Source organism: Panthera leo, chromosome B4, assembly GCF_018350215.1.
Source record: "Panthera leo isolate Ple1 chromosome B4, P.leo_Ple1_pat1.1, whole genome shotgun sequence".
Classification (NCBI taxonomy): domain Eukaryota; kingdom Metazoa; phylum Chordata; class Mammalia; order Carnivora; family Felidae; genus Panthera; species Panthera leo.
The window spans coordinates 11250516-11274683 of record NC_056685.1 but is presented as its reverse complement, the minus strand read 5'-3'; the positions used below and the strand labels follow the sequence as shown (position 1 = coordinate 11274683).

The following is a 24168-nucleotide window of genomic DNA, read 5'->3' as shown; positions in this document are numbered from 1 at the left end:
AGCCCCAGGTCGGGCTCTGTGCTGACAGCTCAGAGCCTGGAGCCTGCTTGGGATTCTGTGTCTCCCTTGCTCTCTGCCCCTCCCCCACTTGTGTTCTGTCTCTCTCTGCCTCTCAAAAATAAATAAATGTAAAAAAAAAAAAATTTTTTTTTTAAAGAGTCCAGCTCTTGATTTTGGCTCAGGTCATGATCTCTGAGTCTTGAGATCAAGCCCCACATCGGGCTCTGAGTTGAGCGTGGAGCCTGCTCGAGATTGTCTCTTTCTCTCCCTCTGCCCCTCTGCCTCTCTCTCTCTCTCTCTCCAAATGAAACAAAAAACAAAAACAAGACTTGAATGAGCAACATACCCAAATGAACCATTCTGGTATTCTGCATTTCTTAGGGAGGTAAACATTTTGCTGTCTTAATGGGAAGAAAAAGTCTTTGAGTTTTAAAATTAAGACAAATAATCCTTTAAAACTTGGAAAGAATGGACTCATTATAAGAGAAGTACCTTGGGGGTGGGGTGCCTGGGTGGTTTAGTCGGTCAAGTGTCTGACTCTGGATTTCAGCTCAGGTCATAATCTCATGGTTCACGGGATGGAGCCTCATCAGGCTCTGAGCTGACAGTACAGAGCCTGCATGGGATTCTCTCTCATCCTCGCTCTCTGCCCCTTCCTCCCTCACGCACGCTCTCTCTCTCAAAAAAAAAAAAAATTAATTAATGAATTAAATTAAAAAATAACACTCTAAAATTTTTTTTTTAATGTTTATTCATTTTTGAGAGACAAAGACAGAGCACAAGTGGGGGAGGGAGAGAGAGAGAGAGAGAAGGAGACACAGAATCCAAAGCAGGTTCCAGGCTCTGAGCTGGCAGCACAGAGCCCAACGCGGGGCTCGAACTCACGGACCGTGAGGTCACGACCTGAGCTGAAGTCGGATGCTCGACTGAGCCACCCAGGCACCCCCAAAAATAACACTTTAAAAAAAAGAGAAGAGTACCTTGGAAATGCAAAAGGTATATTATTGTTTGAACTAACCAGAAATGTTCCTTGATAACATTTGGCTCATTCTACACAGTCACTAAAATTGATGTTATTGTTATGTCCTGCATTATTGGAAAGTTTATGCACACATCACAAAAGAAACGACTACTGGTCCGCATCTGGGAACTCTGCGGCAGTAAATAAGTCAAAGGCATTTTCCTCTCTCATAAACGGCACGGGCTGTAGCTGGGCCAGCAAATTTTGTGGTACGAAATTCATGAGAGGGAAAAAATGTCCTTGAATGTAACCAGAATCTGAAGCTCCCAACCCAGAAGTTCACAGTTTGCTTTAAATGAAGGATTTTGACAGCGGTGTTTTTGGTTCTAAATAAGATTATTCACCTGAAATAGAAATTCCACCTACCTCAAAGCTACTCTTACCTGATGGATTTCTAGTTTTTGTTTATAATCCATTTTATGGCCGGATCTCAAATTCAAAACAATGAGAATGTCAGGTCTTAACCAAGCAGACCAATGAAAGTGAAGAGGGACAAGAAACGCCAAGGCAACAGTGAATACGAAAGTGACCACAAAAATCTCCGGCTTTGTCACACACTAGGCAGCGGCGGGGGGGGGGGGGGGGGGGGGGGGAGGCAGCAGATTTTCCTTACTATCTGTGACTTTCCAATATGATGTATGTGCGTGTGACAGAGAGACTCTAATGTGAAAAATTAGCATGTATTCCCTAACACAAACCAGCTAAGAAAGAAAAAAATGGCTCAAAAATAAGCTGCACACCAAAAAGATACAGAGCGAAGCTGGCCTGGGATGCAACATTCCCCATAGATAATCCACCCTAGATCATCTGGTTCTATAACTGAATTTAAGCTGCAAGCTGCTTCTAGTATTTACCTTCATCGGATGTACTGCACTATAAATGGCTGGGATTTGTCTTGTCAGGACTGACTTGACACCTGACAGTCCTGAAATACCCCCATCGTGCTGGGCACTTCATAGCTCCCCCTGGAAACCCACCAGTAGGCTTGTATTGCCCCCTCCAATGTTTATTACCCTAACCCAGGTCTCAAGTCTAAGGATAAATCTCCTGTAACGTCCCTTCAATTATTCTCACTACTGCATTTCTCCTCACTGTCCCCAAATTGCAATCCCCATATTTTAAAGCAACATGCATTTTCCTTCAAAAGGTCAGGGGAGGAGGGGCACTTCTACCAAAAACAAAACAAAACAAAACAGAAAAAAAAACAGAAACAAAAAAACACAAATATAACCTCACTGTGGCAGCTAAGTTTCAATCCACTTGAACTTACCACACATAAAATGAGTAATTTAAAACAGGTATATAAACAGTTTGGTGTCGGGGTGCCTGAGTGGCTCAGTTGGTTGAGCATCCAACTCTTGAATTTGACTCAGGTCATGATCAGTGTTGTGGGATCGAGCCCCCAGACAGGTTCCGTGCTGAGCATGGAAGCTGCTTAAGATTCTCTGACTCTCTCCCTGTGCTCCCTCCCTCACTCACACTTGCCCTCCCTCCTTCTCCCTCCCTCCCTCCCTCCCCTCTCTCTCTCTCTCTCTCTCTCTCTCTCTCACTAAAAAAATTTAAAAAAAACAGGTTGGTGTTATAGGCACTATTCTAGACTACAACACATAATTAATCTTTCTTCCATGAGAATTTATCCTTCTAAATTCCTTATCTATCTATGTTGGTGGTGGTTTCTTTAATCTGATTCTGCATTCATTCTCTGAGAGTGTGATTTCTCCACTATCAAAGGAATTTAATTGACACCATTTATAAAAATACCATTCCAAAGGACAGTTCACTCTCAATGACCATAGCACAACTGGGATTGGGTCTGAGCAATTAGACATTTAACAACAAGGTATAAGGAGCGCCTGGGTGGCTCAGTTGGGTTTCGTGTCTGACTTCGGCTCGGGTCATGATCTCACAGTTCATGAGTTCGAGCTTCGTGTCAGCCTCTGGCTGATAGCTGGGAGCCTGGAGCCTGCTTCACATTCTGTCTCCCTCTCTCTCTGCCCCTCCCTTGCTCGCATTGTCCCTCAAAAACAAACATTAAAGAAATAAAAATAAATAAATAATAAAACAAGATGGGAGATTCTTCCAAACCCAATCCCATTGGCTCAAGCATGAAAATCATAATCGCCTTATGAAGATGTTCACTGTCCTCCACCCTCACCCGCCCAGCAAATTTTACTGACGCAGGGCGGATGTTCAGCATACTTGCCAAGTGGTTCAGTAAAATCAAGATTTTTCCCCAACATTTCAAAAATTTGTCTGGTCACTCTTTACAGGAAACATGTCTAAGTGGAGTCCCAATAAAGCAGATAGCACAGTGTTATGGAAAGCATATTGGACCAGGTCAAGCTGCCTTACCAAGACCTGCCAGTGAGGAAATGCCTTCTGTTATGAGTTGAACTGTGTCCCCTCAAAATTCATACGCTTAAGTCCTGACCCCCAGGATTTTGTAACGTAACCTTATTTGGAGACAAAGTCTTTACAGAGCTAATCAAGTTAAAGTGAGGTCACTAGGGTGGGCCCTAATCCTGCATGACCGGCATCCCTTCAAAATAGGGAAATTTGGAGAGACACACATAGAGGGGAGATGATGTCAAGAGACACAGGGAGGGGGTGCCTGGGTGGCTCAGTCGGTTAAGCATCTGACTTTGGCTCAGGTCATGATCTCCCGGCTCATGAGTTCGAGCCCCGCGTCCTGCTGACAGTTCAGAGCCTGGAGCCTGCTTCAGATTCTGCATCTCCCTCTCCCTCTGCCCCACCCCTGCTCACATTCTGGCTCTTTCTCTCTCTCAAAAATAAATAAAAAACATTGAAAAAGAATTTTTAGAAAAAAAAAAAAAGACACAGGGAGAAGAGAATCACCTGAAGTCAAAGAGAGAGGCCTGGAACAGATCCCTCCCTCACAGCCCTCAGAAAGAAGGATGCCAGCACCTTGATTTGGGACTTGCAGCCTCCGGGACTTTGACATAACACATTTCTATTGTTTAAGCACCTGGTTGGTGGTACTCTGTTAAGGCAGTACACCTTGTCTTCTAAAATGACCTTGTTCTCTGTACCCAAAACACTGCTTTCCAAGAAGAACATCAGGTAAAGTGCGATAGGGAAGGCCCTACAGCCAGCAAGGATGTTACAAACTCTCCTTCCCAGAACTAGCTCTAAATTCTCAGGTGGGAGGGTGAGGGGGAGTAAGGAGGCAATCAAGGCTGCTCTCTACTTACCCCCTGGGAAAACAACTGGAATCAACAGTCTGCACTGAGATGCAAAATGACAAGTCATTTACATGCGAATGTCACTGAGGTCAGCAAAGGAGGGAAGTTAAGGTGAAAGCATCATAGGGTTATAGAAGGAGCACTGCACAGAGAGTCTAGACAGGGTCTGTGAGCTGTGGGCCCTGGCTATGCCACTAACCAGCTAGGTGGTGGGAAATGAGTCCAGACATCATCTTACCAGTGAACAAAGGAATGGGGGGATCCAGGTATCTGGCTCAGCTGTCCCTTTTCTATGCTCCATGAACACATTTCCAGCCGTCCGTGAACTCCTACAATTGTCTGGAAAACTGCTGGGGTGTATGCCTATGTGCATTTCTCCCAGGGGATGGTACACAGCTCACAGCAGATACTGAAACGGTGTAGAAAGGTAAGAATTTACTCAAGGGGTTCTCGGAAAGTTCCTTCTCGCTCTAACGCTTTGCAGGTTGGGGTGGGGGGGTGGCTATGGTTGCTTGCCACACCTTTGCCAGGGCCACCATGCACCCCCAAAGGCATCCACCCATCTCAAGGCTTCAGCCTGAGCTCCTCGATTCTCACAGAATCAATTTGCTGGCCCCCTGCCACTTGCTTCCAGGAGACACAGGCAAATCCTGTTTTCTGGACAACCCAAGGGACAGCCTGGAGACTGCAAAAATCGTTTATAGAGAGCGTGTCATAAAAAGATTTGCCGACGTGGCAAAACAAAAACCAAATGCGTGTTACAGTGCCCTGTTATTAATAAGAATATATAAAGCAAGGGTTCAAGGGTTTCTTCACACATTGATTAGACCCATCGCCCCTGCCAAAGCTGGATATCCATGAAGTGCAGACGTGGAGCCAAGGGAGCTAAGAACCCGTGCCCAGCCAGAGACAGGGATGGGGCTACGAAATCAGCTGCAGAAGACGAACAACCTGGGGTCAACCACGAGTAGCTGGGCCCTTATGTCCAGCCCAGGGAGCCCCAAGCCCCACCTTGCTGGGCCACTCACACATACCAGGTGGGCAGGCTGGGGGCCCACAGGCGACTGTAGGAGGAGGGCAGCCAGCTCCCTGGATCAGAAGGTCTCGCCTCTCACCACAGGGCCCTTGCACGAACGTTTACGGCTGCCAGTGATGGCAGCTGTGTGTGCTTTTGTGTTGCTCCAGCTTCCTACTGAATGGGTTCCACCGTAAAGGAGTCCTAGGCTCTCTGCCATGAACCTCCCCCCTTGGAGCGGGGGGCACGGGCCCTGGGGGCTGTGGCCACAAAATCCACAGTATCTTATCTCATTTAATCCTGTGACCATACTGCACAGGTGAGGATGAAGCAGGGCCTGCCTGGTTCTCAGAACTGGTAAGTGACAAAGAAAGGATCCAGCCAGGACCGCCTCACTTTGCAGTCGGACTTTATCCACTACTCAGTCTCCCGTGGCGGATGTGAGGCTCTTTTATTCTGGTGGAATTTTCTTTTAGACACAGGAATTTCCTACCCCCCTCTCCCCCAACCCCCACAAACACAGGAGGGGAAATACACCTCCTTATCCTTGCATCAGCTCAAAAAGTAAATTTAAAGTGACCTTTCCTGGGACACCTGGTGGCTCAGTCAGTTGGGCCTCCAACTTCGGCTCAGGTCAGGATCTCACGGTTCGTGGGTTAGAGCCCCATGTCGGGCTCTGGGCTGGCAGCTCAGAGCCTGGAGCCTGCTTTGGATTCTGTGTCTCCCTCTCTCTGCCCCTCCCCCACTCGTGCTCTGTCGCTCTCTCTCAAGAATAAACATTAAAAACTAATTAAAGTGGCCTTTCCCCATGAGGCTGGATGAATTTTATAACAAAAACAAGTTAATAAGACAAATATAAGCATTCCTGACGAAAGCAGTATCACTTGATTTAGCCTCTCCCCCAAGTTTGGCGACTGCTCTGTCCGGCCCGATGAGCTCAATTAACCACCGTCGGTCACATACCAGAACTGCACAGCCCAGACACTCCCAGGTACTTTCTTTCAAAGCTTGAGACTTAGTCCGTTCAGGCTGCTATAACAAAATACCATGGACTGGCTGGCCTCTAAACCACAGGCATTCATTTCTCACAGGCCTCAAGGGTGGGAAGCCCAAGAGCAAGGTCTGCTGAGCACCCCCTTTCTGGTTCACAGACCGTGTCCTCACGTGCCAGAAGCAGGGAGAAAGCTCTCGGGGGTCTCGCGCCTAAGGGCACTGACCCCATCACGAGGGCTCCCCCCGTGACCTACTCACCTCCACCTGCAGACACCATCACACTGGGGGGTTAGCATTCAACATTCAACTTTTGGGGGCAGGGGGCGGGGGACAACAGATAGCACACGCACGCTCATGCCCTCCAGTGACCCGGAGTTATGACCGAACGTGCATGGAGAAGGAGGATTCCTGGAAGAGCAAGGAAATGGGCCGTGGAAATGTGATGTGTCCAACTCAGCATGCATTTATCAATCCCCAGGGTGCACACGGCATTATTTTCCTTGTCATTACATAGCGGGCGATGCACGTCTGCATGGCCCGACTCCAGTATGCTGAGAATGCTCACAACGGAGGGGCGGTGGTGGGGGGGCACATTTTTCTGCAACACCATCCTGTCGCCTCCCTCTGTCTATAAACCCTTCTCCCGGCACCACTTCCCTATCTTCTGGGTCCCCAAGTGCCCTTTCCACACCGCAGGAGCCTAACAGCCGCGGGAGGTAGAAGAATGTAGCAAGTCAGAGTGTCCCAGCGCCCTGCGAGCAGCTGGCTTTGATGACAGTTCCAAGGGCAGTATTGCTGTTTCACAACACTTATCACAACTGTAATTAATTTCAAAACAACATCTCTCGAGTCCTGTGCCTCCGCACACCAGGCAGGGAGGGGACAGCCCTCAAGCGCTTTCCCGGGCCAATTACAGCTTCCCAGCAATGGCTGTGGTGCAGAGAGTGCTGCTGTCATGCAGGGCCGACTAGAGATGGCACCCAGAGAAACTTGGAGACATGCCAGCGCGGCACTGGCCTGCGCCCTCCCGTGCCCTGGCCAGGTGTCGCCGACACCGCCAGTGCCAGGAGCCTCCTGCAAGGATGGCTGCCCCCTTCACAGCTGCCCCTGGCGCTGTCTGGAGCACGGGAACACGGTGTCCAACAACCCGCTCCCCTCGTGCTAAGGGCGCCGAGCTCCTGGCCGCTCACGGCTCTGGGCCGAGCTGGTCTTGTAAAAAAGCCACTGGTACAGATGGCCGACCAAAGACAACCCAAGGCAGAAGCTCAGAAGGGAGAGTGGTGGTGGTCACACGGACGGGTACCAAGGGCAGAGGCAGATACCCTGGAAGAGGGCGGTAGGAAAGCATCCTTTCATTCAGGTTGTGCGGATGGTCTGTATCGAAATATGGACTCTGGGACCCGCATCGCACAGTCACTACTGTTTACTGATGGTCTGACAAGTCAGCCCCTCCCTTGGGTGCTCAGCAGGGGACTCTCTGAAGATAAACTCATTTTCCCATAGGATGCGTATACAGGGCACAGGAAGCGTCACCAAGTGTGTTTCACTACGATCACATACATCATGCGGGCACCCACCTCTGTGGTTTCAGGGAGCTTTGGAAGCTTTCTATCCTCAGGAAAAAAAAAAATTCTGCACCCTTTCAAGAGTTAACCTTGAACATCCTACCTCAGACTTGCCACTCTAGGAAGCTTAATACTAGGCTGTTATCAGTCACTTCTACTTTAAGAGTAAATGATGAGGGAAGAATGAGAGCAGAGGATATCTGTGAAGGGAGGGGACATGGGTACGAGAAGGGGTGTGTCCCATGCCTGCGTTCATCAGAAGTCAGCCTGCTGGGGTCCCCAAATGCCCAGATTGTTAAAACAAGAATGGAGCCGCCAGGAACCCAACACGCTCAGATCAGCATTTAACGAGCAGACATTAATAAATATTCTTACGGCACAGGCAATGCACTGACCCAAATTCACACTCTGCATTTCAGACCGCGACGTTTGCCGAATACTGCCAAGGGTCTATGCAGAACGTAGTGTCCTGCTGTCAGAACAGAGAAAAAATCTCAGTCCCAGTGACTCTTCAGAACTCTTGAGCCTGATACCATCTTTCTGGTGACAGGAGTCCCTTATAAAACCCATCAGAAATGACTGCAGTTACCTGGTGCCTTTCTTGTGGGATACGTGTCATTATGAGGCTGAGCTGAGGCCACGGCAGGCCGGTGAATGTTTACAGAAGGACTCAAGGATTGACTTAGAGTCAACCCAGTGAAATGAAACCCAAATAAACAAAAGAAGTACAAATCAACCAGTGTAGTCCCTGCCACACAGCCACCCCCAGGGCCACGTCAGTCATTAGAGAACAGGACGCAACATAAGTCACCAGACAAACCTTGTGAACTGATTAGTAAGTTTGCTCAATGTTATGCAGTAGATGCTGGTAGTAGAGGGGTAGTTCATTTGAGGTAATCTGTGCACAAATCAGAATTTTCCAAGTAAGACATACAACTTGTTCATTAAAGGGACCTTGGAAGAATCCTGTTTCAATGCGGAAAATCAGCTAATTTCTCCTTTTGCACGGATTTAAATTGTTATGCATTGAGTTTCCTAAAAGCAGGGCCCCTGTGGCTCTGAGTCTCTGATCCACTGGTTGCTATACAGACTAAACAATGACAGGCCTCAAGTTCGAATGCTCTGCTCACTCACTGCCTTCTCGTGAAATCTTGCCATAAAGAGGGCATTTTGGGAGGGCCACTGAGAATGACTTTATTTGGCAGATGGTTGTATTTGTTAGGATTCTACAGAGAAACTGAAGCAACAGAACCAGAAACAGAGCCAATAAATAAAGAGATTTATTATACATATAATGGGTGTACATGATTATGGAGGCAGACAAGTCCCAAGATCTACAGGGTGAGTCAGCAAGCCAGAGACCCTGGACAGCCGATGGTGTAGTTCACTGTGAAGGCTGGCAGGCTCGAGCCCCAGGAAGAGCCAATGTTTCAACTCAAAACCAAAGGCAGGAAAAGGCCAATGTCCCAGTAAAAAAGGTTGTCAGGCAGGAGGCATTCCCTCCTCCTACTTGGGGAAGGGTCGGCCTTTTGTTCTATTCAGACCTTCAACTGATTGGAAAGGCCCACCCACATTAGGGAGGGCAATCTGCTTTACTCATTCTGATGATTTAAAGGTTAATCTGATCCCAAACACACTCTGAGAAACACCCAGAATAATGTTTGACCAGATATCTGAGCACCCTGTGGCCCAGTCAAGCTGACACATAAACTTAACCGTTATGGTGGTGATGGTCAATTTCTGCAAGGGAGAATACAGGGTTAGGTGTAGGATCCCAGAGTGAACTTGGCCAACACAGAGAGACCAGACTGCAGGGATGGAGCCCAGCCACGGGACTCCCTGGGGTCGGGGAGGAAGCTGCTTTAGCATCGGGCAGATACCAGGAGGACCTGCTTGGGGTTGAACTTTGCCTTATTGTGAGCAGTGCCCTTGCAAGAGGCACAGACGCATACTGCTCTCCGGTGTTAAACCCTAGCTAATCCGCAGGGAAACAAATAATATTACATGTTGGCATTTCGAGCAATTTTCTTAAAGTTCCAGCCTTCCCTTCTCTGTGACCTTGTTTGGACTCGCGACTCCCTGAGAAAGTATTAACATTCTCTGTTCGCAGATAGAAACAGTGAATTACAGAGAGTTTGGGGAAGTGTGGGCCTCATAATCTGAGTCCCCACCTTCCCTCCCAGGATTCAGGCAGTGCCACAGCCCGCCAACCAGTGCCTTGACATCCTCCAGCTTACCCGGCTTTGTGTGACCAGGCCTTCCCTGTCCTCCACCAAGAGAGGTGGGTGGTGCAGCCATGTGTGGGTGGGCGAGCCTCCCCCAGCCTAGTGAGTTACTGCCCCTGGCCCTTCTGGATTCCATCCCCGGGGTCCAGCACAGTCACACTGCTGTCTCTACTTACTGTCCCCACGACAGGCAAAAGCAGGAGCACAGGGGAGTCTAGAGCCAGCAAAGCATCCCCAGGAAGCCCCACCGCCCGGGACCTCAGGTGTCCTCAGTCCTTAGTTCCGGGGGACAGCCAGAAGCAGCCACGATCCCCCACCCCAGCTCCGTCCCTCACTCACCACAATCATCAGCTTTAGCCATATTTGCCAAAAATACACTTCGCTTCCCCATTACAGTTACTAATACATGCTATTTCGGGCCTGTTTGCATTCTTACTTAGAAATACCCACACGGTAGCAGCAATAACATGCAGAATGTTATAGCTTTTCCTTCAGGAAGGTTCCCCTCTGCCCTGCTGTGCTCGGCACAGGAATCCCAAAAGCAAACCTTTCCCCAGCTGGATGGGAGCTGGGTATGAAAACTTTCGTCACAGGATGGGAATTAGTGATAGAAAGGAAAAAGGCTGCCTCGGAGGAGGAAGGAAGGAGCCGGTAAGAGACTCAGCTGGGCACAAATGGAGCTCTGCGGATCCTTCCTGGCACACCTGCCCTCCACGGGCACACACGCAGCCTCGACCCCCAGAGTCCCTGTTGCCCCAGAAGCAGCTGCGGGTGGCTTCTCCAGTGAAGCCACACAGCACAAGTCAGAAGCCTGGAGAACATCGAAAGAAAGCCACAAACCCGGCTTGAGTTCGTAAGCCAGCCCCTGGAAGCTGTTTTCCACATCTGAGGCCCGGGGAAGTCATTCTTTCCACTGCACAGTGGTCCCCTTGTATGAGCTCAGCCTCCCCAGAGCCAATGTTCCTGCTGGCTTCCCTCGGCTGTCTTGGAAAAGCTCCCTGACTTTCCTGGCGTTTCCAAGAACTTTGGCTCTCTCCTATAATTACGTGGGGGATAATGACAGCTCTCGGTCTCTGATCTTTGCCTTCCCGGAGGCAAGGAGGTGGAAGTATTGTACGAGCAATTTCCAAAGGCCTTCATTCACGCATCCTTCTTCCTGTTTTATCCCGGGGTCTCCTTTACTGGCCTTCCTTTCTCCTAACACACACTGAATACATTTCCCTCTAACTGCAGATGAACCACAGAGGGAAACAGTGACTGGGTACTGTCGGCTGGCAGAGCAGGCATGCCAGGGGAGGAGAGAGGGACGGCGGTGCTGGGGCCGGACCGGGGAGGAGGTGGGAGTCTTGGGGGGCAAGCCAGAGCTCAGAACGCAGCTGGTGCAATATTTCTTTCCGACGGCCAAGCTCCTGGGTGACAGACGCATGGCTGAGCACCGAGGGAAGCGTTCAGAATGCCAACTCCACCCTGCCCTTTTCCGGTCTCAGGACATTGACGGGGTGCACCCGAATGAACTTGGAGCCACCGCGATTTCCCAGGTATGAAATCACCTCATTAAAACACCACACAAAAAATTATAAAACAAAGCACGAGACTGAATGACAGAGCAGAGTCTCCCCAAGTCTGGAGTCTGGGGTCTTCACCCGGCTCCCACACACACAGGAAGTGGCCAGAAGGAGATGGTTAATGGCAGGTAGGAGAAGCTGATCCAGCCAGACATTATAATGAAGGATCATGAGATAAGAAACAGGAAGCTCAGGGTGAGTATTTCTCTAACTGCCTTGTCTCTTTTGCACACTTAGCTAGCCCCGTGATCCGGCCAGGGGAATGACTATTGACAACCCCGAAAGAGGAGACTGTAATGTCTGGAAATGTCCCAAAGCCAAGCCACAGCAGATCTTATTCATCAGGCTTGATTCTACCCTTAGTAACAGGAAATATTGGTATAAATAGGGACTCCTCCATCACCACCACGGCATCCCATTGGTGAGGTCAGATCATCAAAATAACCCTTATCGCCTCAGTATATCCTCAGGTGCTGCCACTGAATTCAATACATCCACGTAACAAAAGACAGTCACCAGCGCGGGCTGTTTAGCATGCGTTCCCAGTAGGCTACAGCACCAAGCAGGCATGGATGCAAATATGTGTGTAATATATATGCACATATGGAAAAAAAACCCACTCACACTGAAAAGAACTTTCCCAGACCTCATCCCCTTTCATTTTCTCTGCTACTCCTCCGAATAGCTTGTCTTGAACACTGTAGTTGCCAAGACAGAAGAATTCACTGCTTGAGAAGGTTGGGGGAGGGGGGGGGAGGATTCTATTATTCAAACTTTGTTTCCCTGAGCGGAAGGAGAAGAGTGAAAAGGGCTGGCGAGCTCTCTATAGCAGGAAAAAAAGGTTATTTCTCCATTAAGCTACCGGGTGGTGCAAAGGAAGTCGGATGCAGGGGAGCTGATCTGAGCCCTCCACGGGGAGCCCCCTCTTCCCCCAGCTCTGATGTGACTCCGAGAAAGGACTTCCTCCTTCCGAATACCCCCCTTCTTCTTCCCACCTTGAGGCTGAGCATTCTGGAGGTAGGGCAAAGGTGAGGGAACAGGAGCAGGCCATACCAGTTCATTCCCTCTTTTCGGAGATGCTAAGAGGATTAAAGAGGTAATTGTTGCTGCTGGAGCTCTTCAGCTATAAGACGCTCTATAAATACCCACAGCCACCCCCTCCTGGGAAAGCACATTTCATCGCAGCGGATGTGAACGCTGTGGTGTCTGTGACAAAGATGTGCGGCATCGTGGGGAGACTTCCCACCACCCCGAGCGGACCCAGAGCAGCCACCTTGCAGAAGGGGTGACCCACACAGCACCCCACCCCAACTGGCATCGCATATGCCTACTCCCGCGTGCACTCAGGAAGCACCGACGGTCTGCCTGAGGGGCACAGGGCACGTGGTGAAGCACACGGCTCTGGAGCTAGGCTGCCCGCTCACTGGCTGTCTGACCTTGGCAAGTGGCTTAACCAACCTCTGTGCGCCTCCGTGTCCTCACCTGTGCCACGGGGGGTGACAAAAGAACCCCCCCTCACAAGGTCACTGTGAGAATTCAAAGGGTCCGTCTTGGCCCAGGGGTGGGTCCCTGTCTGGTAACGCTGGCAAGGGCCACACGAGGCATTGCTATGAAACCCACCCGTCCAACGCAGACTCTGCAGTCTTTCATTTCTCCCTCAGGCATGTTAAAGGAGGTTATGAGCATGAACACGGAGGTGGAGGAGGAAGGACTGACCGACTGGACATGGGCTGAGCCCTTCCTCGCGTGGAGAACAGAGGTGGAGATGAGGTCCCTGAGCGTCCCAGAGCCCCAGCAATGAAGGGTGCTTGGGTGTTCTTCTCCTTGGCTGCCGGGCAGTGGCATACAAAGGGAGGGGGCAGCACAGACACTGCTTAGAAGTCCGGGTTCAGAGTGATAACAAAGCAGACAGACTTGGAGTCGACGTTACTAATGTTCTAAGTTCCATATGGGCGACGGCCTCCACCGGCTCCAGCCCCCAACGGTTCCCTGGGCCTCAGTACACCTGCCATGCCTGCCCAGAGCTCACCTGAAAGAGAACCCCTCACCTGAACCCTCCACTAGGAAGCCCGCAGTCTACCTAGGCGGCAAGCAGGCTTCCTTCCTTCAGGTTCCTGGGGCGCACATCCCGCAAAGCAGAGAGCACATGGGCAGTCAGGCCCCGCTGGGAACCCCTGTCCTGCATTTAGCTGAGTGGCTAAGAGCAGTGGTTCCCAAAGTGTGTTCCTGACCCCAAGAGCTCCTGGATCAGAACCTTGAGGGGTGGGGCCCAGCAGCCTGTGCTTTCACAAACCTTCCAGGGGATTCTGATGTCCACTCGAGTTTGAGAACCACCACTGGCTGCAAGAAGATGTCTTCAATTTTCCTGCGTCACAATTCTCTCATTCGGTCAGGGGGGTTAACAACACTCACCTCATCAGGCTACGGTTTAGGAATTAAACGAGATAGGGGCACGTGGGGGGCTCAGCCAGTTAAGCATCTGACTTCCGCTCAGGTTATGATCTCATGGTTCGTGGGTTCAAGTCCCGCATTAGGCTCTGTGCTGACAGCTCAGAGCCTGGAGCCTGCTTTGGATTCTGTGTCTCCCTCTCTCTCTGCGTCTCCCCCACTCACACCCTGTCTCTCTCTCTCTCTCTCTCTTTCAAAACTAAATAAACGTTTAAAAGAATTTTTTTAAACAATTAAATAATACATGTCAAGCACTTGGTACACTGCCCCAAACATGGTCAGCACTCAATACACTGTACCTATTATTACTATTATTCTCACCGGTCAGTGGAACAGCTCCACAAACAGCAGGAACTCGGAAATGGCTAGAGTAAGCTTGGAATCCACGACGGCCCTGATTCTCAGGCACGTGGTTTAAAGGACAGAAGAGAGAAGCTGAAGGAAGCCAGCAGATATTATGACGCATTCACCCAAGGTCCCCCAGGGGCTCAGGGTCACCAACCAATTTTACCTGTGATCCATGGAGATTCTTACAATCTCTGGCTCCTCAAGCATCTTGTGGGTTGGGAATCCTGAGAATAAAAATGTCCCCTATTCTACTGTTAAAATAAGGATGATATGAATTTGAGGAGATGCCTCCAGAGAGAATTAGATGTGTCTGAGTTCAAATGCTGGTATTTAGAATGTGTAGTGGAAGTGTTTAGAATGCATTCTGGACTGCTGAAGAGTATTTTTGGTAAGGAATGGGTGATAAGAAGCACCATGTGCTGACTGACAGAGCATCTGGAATTCAAGAGCTAAGGAGAGAGCACACCGCAAGGGTACCATCTTGGATTAGAAACCATCATTACCTGAAACAACTCGGGAAGGGATTAGGAGGGCCTCCCAACAGCCAAATTCAGGGGACACTTGTCAAGTATCTGGTCTCTCTCAGCACTGAATACTTGGCCTCTCCTGCCTCCCTCAACCTCCTTCCTTTGGCTTCCAGCACACCACCTGCCCTGGTTCACCAATTATTCCCCTGACCCTCTTCCCAGCTTCCTCTGGGGGCTCCTCTCCCCCAGCCCATGTGGCTGCCACGCCTCAGCCCATCTCCCCACCATGTGTCCTGAAACCCCCCTCTTCCTCTCTGGAGTCTGCCCACATGAAGACAGAGGAAAGGCACACGGCACCAGTTTGGATGCCACCTCTGAATCGTGGCCTACTGTTCATTCTGTCACCCAAAATGGATACAGGAGTAGACGAAGAAGAGGATGGTCTTTCCCTCTGTGCCTTCTTTCCCTCAGGCAATCTCCTCCCCCTGGGCACTGGGATGGCTTCCATAGCTATGTCCCATTTAGCTCCATCCTGAGCACCTGATATCCACCCGCCTACATGCCTACATGATGGTCTTGAGATCAAGACATCTGAAAGTGAACCCATTATCCTTACCCTACATCCATCCATTCCTTCTACTGTGTGGTTCCTTCCAATTCTACAGGAACAGGACACATCACAGAGGAAGTGAAGGGCTGGGTGTGCTAGGAACCAGGGCTGGCAAGTCTATGAGGAGGGGCTGACAAGGTCAGACGACAGGGTGCTAGTAAAGGAAAAGTTGTAGTGACATACCCCAAGTTCAAGTTCAAAATAGAGTACAAAAATTCAGGTGGAAATACTAATAGCATTTAGTAACAAATTACTTACCTACTTCCATCTGTCACCTTTGAACCAAACCAAGAAAACATTGGCCTTCACAACAGATACCCCAACAAAAAATCCTGACATGACAACAGAAGTTTCTGTAAAGAAATGTAACCATCTTTCAATAAGATGTTGTGGTATATGTGTATACAATACTCAGCCATAAAAACACAAGGAAGTCTTATCATCTCCAACAACATGGGTAGACCTTGAGGACATTATGCTAAGCAAAGTAAGTCAGACAAAGAAAGACAAATACTGTATCATCTCACTTATATATGGAATTTAAAAAAAAAATCAAAACTCAGGGGCGCCTGGGTGGCTCAGTTGGTTAAGCATCCAACTTTGGCTCAGGTCACGATCTCGCAGTTTGTGAGCTCGAGCCCTGCATCCGGCTCCGTGCTGACAGCTCAGAGCCTGGAGCCTGCCTCAGATTCTGAGTCTCCCTCTCTCTCTCCCCCTCCCCTGCTCACGCTCTGTCTCTCTCAAAGTTAAATAAAAACATTAAAAAAAAAGAAAAAACCTCAGAAAAAAAATAATTAGGCTGGTGGCTACCAGAAGCAGAAGGCGGGAAGGGGGAGTTAGAGGACAGTGATCAAAAGGTATAAACCTCCAGTTATAAAATACATAAGTACTAGGGATGGAATGAACAGCATGGTGACTGTAACTCACACGGATCACACGGAGGATGGTATACAGGGAAGTTGTTCAGAGAGCAAATCCTAAGAGTTCTCATGACAAGGAAACAACTGTTGCCTTTATTCTTTTTTTTTTTTTTTTTTTAAGTTTTTGCTGTGACTGTATGAGAAGAAAGATGTTAGCTAAACCTACTGTGGTAATCAGTTCACGATATTTGTACATCAAAATCAAACCATCATGCTGCATGCCTCAAACTTATACAGTGATATATGACAATTGTTTTCAATAAAGCCAGAAAGAAGAAATAAATTCGCATTAATTATACGGTACTGTCACTTCATTTTCCAGCCCCACTATTCGGCTGCACTGTAATGACCCTCACCCTGCAGATCGTCGGCAGGCCCGTGGAGGTTCTCCCCCTATTTTCAAGGGGTCTGAAACAGGTGCAGGCTCTGTGATCCCCCAGCATCACCCATGCCGGTCATCCTAGTTCTGGGGACCATTTAGCCAACTGAGCTAGAAATTTGGGATTCACCCTAGATTCTTCTCTTCCTCATGCCCTCCCGTGAAGTGCAACGAATGCCCTAAATTCTTCTCCCTAGACTGGGCCCCAGGCAGCACTACCCTCCCAGCCCCATCCCTCCCTCACCCTGAATCTCTCCTGGCGCTTCCACAGCTCAGGGAGTGGTCACCTCCTGCATGGAGTTTGTCAGTAAATACTTCCTGTTCCATAAAAGTGGGAAGGAGGACCCATTCTAAAATACAACCCCCTCCTGAAATCTACCTCTACTACTATATTAATATGATTCATTTGACATGATAGAAAAGGGAGAGAGAAGGCAGCTTCTATGCCCATGAATTCAACTGTGTTATATATATAGTTCCCAAGGTCAGACCGAGGAGAGAGTAAAACTTCATGCAATACCACGAAAGCAGAGACTTGAACAGATTCTGATACATTTTCATAGCAGCATTACGCACAAGAGCCAAAAGATGGGGACAATTCAGGTGCCCACTGAGGGCTGAACGGGTAAACAAAATGTGCTCTATCCATACAGTGGAATATTATCCAGTCTTAAAAAGCAAGTAAATTCTGACACCTGCTACAACATGGATAAACCTTGAGGACATCATCTTTTTTCTTTAAGTTTATTTATTTTTAAAGTGGGGAGGAGCAGAGAAGAGAGGGAGAGTGAGAATCCCAAGCAGGCTCCATGCTGTCAGCATAGAGCTTGACACAGGGCTCGATCTCACAAACCATGAGCTCATGAGCTGAGCAGATATGAAGAGTCAGAGAGTTAACTGACTGAGCCACAGGAGCCCCTGAGAACATTTTTGTAAGGGCAATGAGCCAGACGCAAAAGGTCAGTTACTATAGAATCCCACTTACATGAGGTACAAACAGTAGTCAAATTCATAGAGACAGAAAGTGGAATGTGGGTTCTAGGGGCTGGAGGGTGAGGGGCTCTGGGGAGTTTTGTTTACTGGGTCCAGAGTTTTAGCTTCGGAAGATAAAGAGAGTCCTGGAGATGGATGGTGGTAATAATTGCACAACACTGTGAATACGCTTTTTTTTTAAATTTTTTTTTTTCAACGTTTTTTATTTATTTTTGGGACAGAGAGAGACAGAGCATGAACGGGGGAGGGGCAGAGAGAGAGGGAGACACAGAATCGGAAACAGGCTCCAGGCTCCGAGCCATCAGCCCAGAGCCTGACGCGGGGCTCGAACTCACGGACCGCGAGATCGTGACCTGGCTGAAGTCGGACGCTTAACCGACTGCGCCAACCAGGCGCCCCAACACTGTGAATACACTTAATGCCACTGAACTGTTCACTTAAAAGTGGTTAAAATGGTAAAGTTTATGTTATGTGTATTTTATTACAGTTTAAATAATGGTTAAAAAAAAAAAAAAAAACTCATGGAAGAGGTACCAGTAGGGACACCATATCATAGAGGAGCCAACTACTTCCCCAGAGGTACTGTTAGTGAAAGTGCCTACCTCCCATCAGACCCAGAAGTGGAAGGAAGGTCCAAAGGGACTTACGAAAAGTGTCCAATTTAAAAAACTTGCTTTTACTTATAGCAAAATACTTGAAATCACATGAACATATTGATTACTTACTTTGAACATCAAATTCTATCAGCATACAGGGCATGTTTCCTTATAAACTAACGTTCGGTTAAAAATAGGTCCCAGAACTGCCTTTTCAGTATATATAATTCTGAGAAAGCAATTCTAAGAGACTGTTGCACCAAATTCCCACACAAAAACTGCAGGGACTTCTACGCAGCCTTCCTGGATCGAATCTCCATCTGTCTCTAAAGATAAAGAACTCTCTATACAAATTTCAGATCCTTTTCCCCACCAGTTAACCCCTTTCTGTCATTCCCCAAGGCCAGCATGATGAAGTCCTGCTCTGGAGTGTAAGAGGTGGCCACTGGGCCATTAGGAGAGTTGGCTCTGGGCCATCTGGCCACACACAGCAGGTTCCCCAGCTCAAAGCCCAGCTCCACCCTGCTGTCTGGAAGACCTTCTCTAAATCTCAAACTCTCTGGCCTCAGTTTTTTCATCTGTAAAATGGAGAGAGTAATGGTCCCTACCTCTTCGAGTCGGTATGAGGATTAAATGAATTGATGATTATAAAATGCTCAGTGGCTGGCACATAACATGGGCCACGTACGTGTTAACTGTTGTTTCATTCTGATAAGCAAGGGCGTTCCGGGTGGGGCCACAGCCTACTGTCTCCCAGTACACCTTCTGACCTTGATTTCCGCATGGAGGGTTTTCACAAACAGGCCAACTGTTAACGCCTCCAGCCTCTGCACGTCCTGTTCCTTCTACTCTCACGACCTCCTCCCTCTGCCCCACACTGTGGCCTTGCAGACGCTTTAAGGGGTGTCACCTCACCACTGATGGTTTTCCTGGTTCCCGCACAGACTTATGTCCGCCTCCCTGTGTTTCTGTCGACCCTCGTGATCCCCACCTTGGATACGCAGCAGCTTACCTGACTCCCCAGGTGATGAGCAGCAGGCTCCTGGGAGGCAGGAATGTGCTGCGCATCACTGTGCACTGAGCTTCAAGCAATGGGCCTGGCACAACAGAAACTGAATGAATGAATGAATGAGTGAATGAATGAATGAACGAGCAAACGGACGCTGCACATAAAAAGTGTAAGACTGAGGGGCACCTGGGTGGCTCAGTCGGCGAAGTATCTGACTTGGGCTCAGGTCATGATCTTGCAGTCAGTGGGTTCGAGCCCCGCGTCGGGCTCTGTGCTGACAGCTCCGAGCCTGGAGCCTGCTTCCGATTCTGTGTCTCCCTCTCGCTCTGCCCCTCCCCCACTCACACTCTGTCTCACTCTCTCTCTCTCAAAAATAAACAAACATTTTTTAAAAAAATTTTTTTAAGTGTAAGACTGAGCCCAGGAATGAAGGGAGGCAGGAAGGAGACAGGCGACAGGTAGAACAGAGTTGCATGAGGCCTCCGCGGAGGAAGACAAGTGTGCTCAGAAGAGAGGAGGAGAAGCAAGATTTTTAATCACAGGAAGGAAAGAATCAAAGAACCCAGGAGAGCAAGCCATCAGGGATGTTGTGTACAGACCACTGGGGCTTACGGGTCTCACCGGGGCCTACGCCATCAATGCATGTGACAAATTTAGACACAGAGAGACCAGTGATGGGAAACTGCATGGATAGCATGCCGTCTGTGTCTCAACATGCCCTCACCCCTCAGTGAATTGTTACATACCCAAAATATCTGTCCTGACAAAGGAGGGGATAAGAAGGGCTTACGTTAAATGGGGACTTGCAGTCAAGCTCAGAATCACACCTTTTCAACATGTCTGTCCTTATTTTACACTAGCAATAAAGGAAGAAGTCAGAGACCTGTGCAGCAGGTGGGGAGATGGGTGGAGCACCCAGGCCCTTGGGAGCGGTGCTCCAGGCCCCGCCTTGCCTGATTCTCAGGAACCTACAAGCTAAAGGCCCCTTGGCCAGCACCTGGCAGCCAGGTTAGCTCCTGACCCGAGGAGCCTTGGGTTTTGGGTTGCTAAGCTCTAGTCAAAGAGCCAGGGCACGTTTCCCACGGTCACCACCTAGGCCAAGCCAGCCCCACACCAGCCACTGAAATATGGGTTCTCCAACTTCAAGGAGGTACAGTTTCCAGTAAGCAGTCAACAAGGAGGACACATGACCTCAGGCCCAGAAGGAAACGTGACTGAGAATCCTAAAGGCAGCCGCCCCCGTGTGTACCCCACACACTGATGCAGGGTCTCCCACCTCCCAGGACGAGCCAGCGGGCTCCCCGCAGCCTGCAGTGGGCATGCTCGTGGGCAGAGGACCCATGGTCACAGAGCAGCCACTTAGCCCCCAGCCTCCGATCGATACTGGCAAGTGAGAAAGAACTAAAAATAAACACAGGAAAACACACATGGGGAAAAAGAGGAGAGGGAGCAGAGAGAGAGGAGAGGATTATTATGGCACTTCCGTGACTTCCAGAAGGCAAGTGGGACCCCCTCCCTCACACATACCCCGGGGCTCTGGTCAGTACGGAGGTGGTGGCTGTACTGGGCCGTGGCACACACGTGGGATTCAAACGGCATACACAGGATCCGAGGGAAAGACTTACAAATATGAGAAAATGCCCAGGATAGGTCCTTTAATGACAAATGGAAGAACAATATATGATAGGAAAGTAACTGTATTAACTCCATGCCTAGAAAAAGCCTGGAAAATACATTTTTAGACTTTAAAAGTGGTTATGTCTGAAGATGAGAGCCAATTTTTATATCCTTCTTCAAATCTTTATAAGATAAGGGTTGGGGACGAGGGAACACACTTTCTTTAATTTACAAAAGCAAGCCTACATATACTATACAGAAAGTCAAAGTTTTCAAAAGCATTCGAGAAAGTCGCCATGAAATCTGAGCGGCAAATGTAGCCTTCAAGGCTAGCTGTGTTTATATAATAATGGATATTCTACAATTATCTGAAAAACCTCATTATCTGGTTGTTTCCTAATATGTGAACATTTGGATCCAAAGAAAAATCCAAAGCAATCAAGCAGAAATTCACCATCCTTTCTTCCTGGTATACATGCATTTACTTAAATATCAGAATATGCCCTGAAGAAAATGTTCAATACTTAAAAAGAAGAATAACTTGGTAAACAACAACAACAAAAAAAAGTGAGAGCAGAGAAAAAAAAAACCCACCAGGAATAACAAGGTTCTATGAGAACCCATTATATAAAAAGGCTTAAAAGAATAATTGAACACGTGCATTTTCCAAATCCCTTGAAAGGGTCATTTCAACGAAATTGTTCTCCAAGTAAAATATAACATTATTTTCTCCAGAAGCTGCAAATTTAAAAACCGGATTCTTAAAACCTTATTAAATAATATTATAGTACAGGCACGTTTGCCAAAGCATTTTATTATATTAGCTTTTCCTGGAAAAGTGCTCAGGGTTCCCACATGGTAAGCAGTTGTTATGCAGTTATTTGTTTAAGAACTAGCAATTCCTGCAAAAGGTGTGTCTTTTATTTTCCAGATCTATGGCAGAAGGTGGCAAACCAAATAAGGGAATATTATGCAAATGTTGCCTTTCTTGGCTCTGGCCCCGAAAAAGCAGTAATGATATTGCTAGCAGCCTGCCCACCACCAAGGGAAGGCCTGGTTCAGAGGGAAGAGTTAACTGTGAGTTAGCTACTTATACAGGCTGAACCCAGCTACTTTTAAGCCTGAAAAGGGGAGGTGGGAGAAACCTCTTCGAACCTAGAAGGCTGGATTCATTTCCAGAGTGTAAAAACACTAGGCGGTTTTTCTCCCCCTAAATAGAAAAAAGGCCACAGTCCCAGAAATATAATGGGCACCACCACCCTCTTTTCACCCCTGCCTCCCCCGCCCCCCACCCCCCAGCATGGGAGTCACAGGTCTTCATTCCCTGGAAATGTCTCCCTAGGGAGAAACTGACTTCATTCCCATCAGCATTAATGATCCACCTTTCCAGGGCGATGCTGTGAGGGCTTCGAGGGCAGATGAGATTTGGTTAAGAGACTGCGAAATAATGAATCAAAAGAGGGACCATCAGCCCTCCAATACCTCATTATTTGCTTGCCTGAATCCAGTAAGAAAAACAACCACGAGAAAGGAAAGAATGACAAAGACTGAGGCTAATTCTCAAACCTTCTGGAAATTCTGGTTCAGAAGGGGGAGGGTGTGGTCTGGGATTTGGGTGTAGACCAGACTTAGGGCCCCTGTAAGCCTAAGCCACAGCACGTGTTCCCGCCTCGTGGCTGGAGCAGGGAAGCCACAGGCGGGAAGGGCACCCACCAGTGGCCACCTCAGCCCTGGAAAATGCAGGACAAGGCTCCCTCCTTCCTCTGGGCTGCCAAATAGACTCTTACTGTGCTGGGCCCCAAGGCTGGAGCCTGGAAAACCTCTCCTCCCTGGGGTACCCCCTAGGCATCCCACAGTGCTCTCCTCTGCAGCTGGAAACCGGCCTCACCCCAACAGATGTTCACAAAGTCCTGGTTGCACCTTTGCCACAAGAGCCTACAACCTGGCTATTTTGGCTCCCCAGTCATACTCCATCATTTTAAAATCACTTCAGAAAGATATCTGAACAAAATCAGTAGATCATATGAATGATATGGGTGGACTGTGTCAACATCAACATTCTGGCTGTGATATGGTGTTATATTTTTATAAAATGTTGCCTTTAGGGGGAAACTGACTAAAAAGGACACAGGATCTCTATATTATTCCTTATAACTTCATGTAAAGTGGGGTACCTGGGTGGCTCAATCAGTTAAGCATCCAACTCTTGATTTCGGCTCCAGTTGTGATCTCGGCTCGGGTCATGATCTCACAGTTCATACATTTGAGCCCCACATCAAGCTCTGAGCAGACAGGGCAGAGCCTGCTTGGGATTCTCTCTCCCTCTCTCTGCCCCTCCCCTGCACGCTCTTTCTCTCTTTCAAAATAAACTTAAAAAAAAACTTCATTTACATTTACCTCTACAATTACCTCTATCAAATTTCCATTAAAAAACCCAAAGAACATATTTTATAAACTTTGAGTGAATAAAGACCAATTAAGAGGTCATCCTACTCACAGATGCTCCTACAAACTGAGCCTGGCTTCTGGTAGATGCTTCTGTAGTTCGTATATTCAACAAATACACACACACGCGCGCGCACACACACGCACACGCACGCACACACACACACACACACACACACACATATATACATACATGTATCATCCCTCGGTGTGCCAGTTACTATACTGGGCATTACAAAGTCTGTCTCAACCAATGTTCTCAGAAAATGAACAGTGATGAGAGAAAAGTCACTGGTAGCCCTTGTGTAACTGACAATTTCATTAGTTTTACCACAGGTAAAAATGTTTAGGCACCACATTAAGTAACTGCGCTATTTAGATTAAGACATTGCTCAAGGAACAATTCATCAACGACCAGAGTTCCAACTGTCAAGAAAACATGAGGGTGGACCCCCAACCACCAACTCTTACTATTTGCTACATGCTTAAATATGGTGGCCATCTTTCCACTCCTTCTACTCTGCGCATATTTATGTGCAAGTTTCTCAAGGGGCTGAGAGAGAACACAGGACTTGGTTTGCCTTAAAATGAGTTATCAAAACTTTGTGTGCCTTTAGTAGGAAAGTTGCAGAGATCGTCAACCATAAAATCCTTGTTTTTATGGCCATGACAATCCTTGTTCAACTCGTTGCTTTGTTTGGCAGTTATTTGTCCGGACCACAGAGAAGTCTCAGCTAGAGTACACAGCC

General features: G+C 48.3%; 1 protein-coding gene across 3 annotated transcripts in view; it reads right to left on the bottom strand.

The window, feature by feature from the left end:
- CAMK1D (calcium/calmodulin dependent protein kinase ID) overlaps positions 1-24168 on the bottom strand; it is a 501235-nt gene that overhangs the window by 317764 nt on the left and 159303 nt on the right. The window contains exon 1 of one of the 3 annotated variants that reach the window (XM_042944891.1): positions 15719-15965. The exons of the other annotated variants lie outside the window; for them this stretch is intronic. Within the exon in view, the coding sequence (XP_042800825.1) occupies positions 15719-15759 (41 nt within the window). The 5' untranslated portion in view covers positions 15760-15965. Of the gene's footprint in view, positions 1-15718; positions 15966-24168 lie in introns of those variants that run through there. 3 annotated transcript variants of the gene reach the window in all.